Source organism: Trichechus manatus, unplaced genomic scaffold, assembly GCF_000243295.1.
Source record: "Trichechus manatus latirostris isolate Lorelei unplaced genomic scaffold, TriManLat1.0 scaffold00258, whole genome shotgun sequence".
Lineage (NCBI taxonomy): Eukaryota > Metazoa > Chordata > Mammalia > Sirenia > Trichechidae > Trichechus > Trichechus manatus.
The window spans coordinates 19,773-24,110 of NW_004444194.1; the positions used below are offsets into that span (position 1 = coordinate 19,773).

Consider the following 4,338-nt stretch of genomic DNA (forward strand, 5'->3'; position numbering starts at 1 on the left):
CAGTAAAGATTATAGCCTAGAAAATCCTATAGAGCAGTTCTACTTTGTCACATGGGGTCACTTTGAGTAGAAATCAACTTGACAGCACTTAACAACAACAACAACAACACGATGTGCTTAGGAAGTTACAAATAGTTCTCAATATCTGATCAACAATGAGGATCAGGTGATAAAAAGTGAAAAATAAATTTCGTCAAGTAGCCTAGCTGAATAACAAAGAGACTTATATTTAGCTACAGGATTGATAATTAATTCCAAAATTAGAGGAGAGCCAATGTTTATAGTGGGGATGTTCATGATCAAGCTCATCCAATGGAAAAATCACCTTGGGTCAGTGTGAAGAAGACACTGTTGCTGCTATCAAAGCCATAGAAACATGAAGGAAATGCCACAGTGGAACTGAGGATAGAGAGGGGAGGAATGAATGGAGATTCATTATTGCATAATTGGTACAGAATTTTTGTTTTTGGTGGTGAAAAAGTTTTGGAAATAAACAGTGGTGATAGTTGCCCAACATTGTCAATGTAATTAATGCCAACAAATTGTACACTGATGGTTAAAATGGCTAATTTTATGTTATACATATTTTATCACAATATAATTTGGAAAACAAGACCAAAGAATATATGGCAGAGTTATAACAGTCTCTATCATTCACTTACACATCGTGCTGTACAAATCATCCTTTCTAACAAAGTTATGAACTAACTGAGTATATTACAGTGGAAATGGAAAAAAGTCTTAGGGAACTTTCATAGAGATACAATCATCCGATCCTCATATATATACAAAGTATAAGGAAGTTTGGCATCCACTATTGAGTGTACATCTTATCAGTTTACAGAAAGCAGGCTGGCACTCAGCATCCATTCCTCCCCGCTTTCGTTTGTGTTCCTGTACAGCAGAGGATGGTAATTGGGAAACTGTTTCCCAGGATCACTAAAACCTAACATTTCCATGCGATTACTGGGATATTGACTAGATGTACAAAGGCGAATCAAAGGGCAAAAGTGAGGCAGATCCTCGTATCAGCCAATTATGTGGCCAAGGACAGTTGAAGGGCATTTGGTTATTTGGAATAAATGAAGGCAAATTTCCATGTCAGTAGCATCATAGGTGTCCAGAAGAGATGTGCTTACCTTTTGTTAAACAAATGCAGATCTAGCAGGCACAGTGAGTCTTGAGCTAAAAATTATAACGAAAGTTTCCTACTATCTGGACTGCAAAAATGCTTCGTGCTTGTGGAGCCAATCATTTCAGTGGAGACTTCTTGATTCCACCACCTTCCTGATGATAGAAGAGGTATCAACATTCTTAGCTGGTCTGGTTTTCAGAGTTGTTCTAGAAGTCATTCCCAACACTTCAAGGACATACCACCAGTCCTTTCCATAATTTAATACGTACATGTGTACAAAGTCTCTGCTCAAAATTCTTAACAAGACTTCTGTTTAAATAAAATAATGCATAGAGCTCGAATATTTCATACCAGAACTGATTGCAAGAAATAGACTTCCCAAAATAGGAATCTAGAAAATAATAGCTCAACTTGTTGGGCTTGAGGACAGTGATGATGCTCTTCCCATGGGATCTTCCTTTCCTAGTACTACATGGCTAGACAGTGAAAGATCTATTTCATAATGAATCATCTGCAGTCATCCTGAAGGAATTAGCTAGTGCACAGAAGATTTTGGGTAAAAAAAAAGGTTTTGAAAGAAATATAGAAGAAGCAATTGTTTATAATATATACAAATCACAGAGATTGAATTCTGGAAATAATGCAGATTTATGAAGTGATGAAAGTATTATGATTTAGGTCTTCATAATTAGAGCTCTGTTCATGAGCAACTCTCTAATCTTGAGAAAAATGATTCTGTTATGTAGAGAACGTTTCTTAGCTGAAAATTTTTTTTAGAGCCTGCTTTATGTCCTTGTTTCTAAGACTGTATATAAACGGGTTTAACATGGGTGTGGCCACAGCATACATCACTGAGGCCATTGTACTGGCCATGGAGTTTGGGGTAGCAGCAGAACTGAGATATACCCCAACACCTGTGCCATAGAACAAGGAAACAACTGAGAGGTGAGACCCACAAGTGGTGAAGGCTTTATACTTGCCCTGAGCTGATGAAATTCTCAAAATGGAGAACACAATCTTAGTGTAAGAGAAAAGGATCCCAGCAAGTGGAATAACACCTACAAGCCCTGTTGTAAGATACATCGCTAAGTCATTGAGGAAGGTGTCAGAACAAGCAAGTTGGACTACCTGATTAAGTTCACAGAGAAAGTGGTGGATTTCCAACTTCGTACAAAAAGACAGTCGTAAAACCATTAAGCTATGTAATACAGAGACCACAAGCGTCAATAACCAGGATATCAGAAGCAGGAGGCCACAGAACTTGGGGTTCATGATGACCGTGTAGTGCAGGGGGTGACAGATAGCCACAAACCGGTCATAGGCCATCACTGCCAAGAGGAAGTTGTCTAATCCTCCAAACAGCATGAAAAAATACATCTGGGTGATGCAGCCCTCATAGGTGATAACCTTGTTCTGCATCTGGATGTTCAGCAGCATCTTTGGGACTGCGGAGGAAATAAAACAGATGTCTGCAAAGGAGAGGTTGGAGAGGAAGAAGTACATGGGTGTGTGGAGGTGGGAGTCAATGATAATGGCCAGAATGATGAGCAGGTTCCCAATGAAGGTGGCCAGATATATTGAAAGAAATAGCCCAAAGAGGAAGGGCTGCATCTCTACCTTTTCTGAGAGCCCTAAAAGGATGAATTCTGAAACACGTGTTTGGTTTCCTGGTTCCATGTAGCTGATGAAACCACTGGAAAAGAAAAAACAGCAATGCAACTAAGCCATAAGCAGTTAACAACTACTTAACAGATATGCTGATGTTTATATTTTAAACATGTTTAATTAATTAATTCAATATGTTGTCTATAGATCTAGTACCCTTTAGCTGAGAATTTCATAGAATACTGAATGCTCTATCTTCTCAATGATGTTAAAACCAACTAGACATCCTTGCCTCTAATCCCAAAGTTTTTCCCAAGGCAACATTTTTGTCTAGAAATTCCCCCCAAGACTTTGTTTCATTCATTCAATAAATATTTTTGACCAATTCTTTTTTGCCAAGTGTTGTTGAAGGCACTGGAAACAGCAGTAAATATTAATTTTAAAAATCCTTGCCTTAAATGTTATTCTAGGACATATGTGTTGGGGGTGGGAGTCTGTGAGCCAGGGGCCAACTGTGGAAGGACCATCAATTGCTCATATGCAAGTTCAAGATAAAACTGAAGAAAATTAGAACAAGTCCATAAGAGCTAAAGGATGACCTAAAGTATATGCCACCTGAATTTAGAGACCATCTCAAGAATAGATTTGACACATTGAGCACTAATGACCAAAGACCAGACAAGTTGTGGAATGAAATCAAGGACATCATACATGAAGAAAGCGAGAGGTCATTAAAAAGACAGGGAAGAAAGACCAAAATGAATGTCAAAAGAGACTCTGAAAGTTGCTCTTGAACGTTGGGTAGCTAAAGCAAAAAGAAGAAATGATGAAGTAAAACAACTGAACAGAAGATTTCAAAGGGCAGCTCGAGAAGACAAAGTATTATAATGACATGTGCAAAGACCTGGAGATAGAAAATGAAAAGGGAAGAACAAGCTCGGCATTTCTAAAGCTGAAAGAACTGAAGAAAAATGCAAGCCTCGAGTTGCAATATTGAAGTATTCTCTGGGAAAAATATTAAACCATGCAGGAAGCATCAAAAGAAGATGGAAGGAATACACAGAGTCACTGTACCAAAAAGAATTGGTCAATGTTCAACCATTTCATGAGGTAGCATATGATCAGAAACTTATGATAATAAAGGAAGAAATCCAAGCTGCAGTGAAAGCATTGGCAAAAGACAAGGCTTCAGGAATGGATGGAATACTAACTGAGATGTTTCAACAAACCGAAGCAGTGGTGAAAGTGCTCATTCATGTATGTCAAGAAATTTGGAAGAAAACTACCTGGCTAACTGACTGGAAGAGATCCATATTTATGCCTATTCCAAAGAAAGGTAACCCAACAGAATGTGGAAATTATTGAACAATGTCATTAATATCACACGCAAGTAATATTTTGCTGAAGATCATCCAAAAGTGCCTGCAGAAGTACATCGACAGGGAACTGCCAGAAATTCAAACAGGATTCAGAAAAGGACATGGAACCAGGGATATCATTGCTGATGTCAGATGGATCCTGGCTGAAAGAAGAGAATACCAGGAAGATGTTTACTTGTGTTTATTGACTATGCAAAGGCATTTGACTGTGAAGTTATC

The 4,338-nt window shown here is 38.3% G+C and overlaps 1 protein-coding gene across 1 annotated transcript; it reads right to left on the reverse strand.

The window, feature by feature from the left end:
* Nucleotides 1-123: 123 nt before the first annotated feature.
* Nucleotides 124-3,014, reverse strand: LOC101359076 (olfactory receptor 7A17-like). Its single transcript, XM_004389760.2, has 2 exons — nt 1,905-3,014; nt 124-408 (listed from the first exon to the last, which is right to left on the reverse strand). The coding sequence occupies exons 1-2, from the start codon at nt 2,810-2,812 to the stop codon at nt 306-308; spliced, it is 1,011 nt and encodes a 336-aa protein (XP_004389817.2). The 5' UTR covers nt 2,813-3,014; the 3' UTR covers nt 124-305.
* Nucleotides 3,015-4,338: the final 1,324 nt, after the last annotated feature.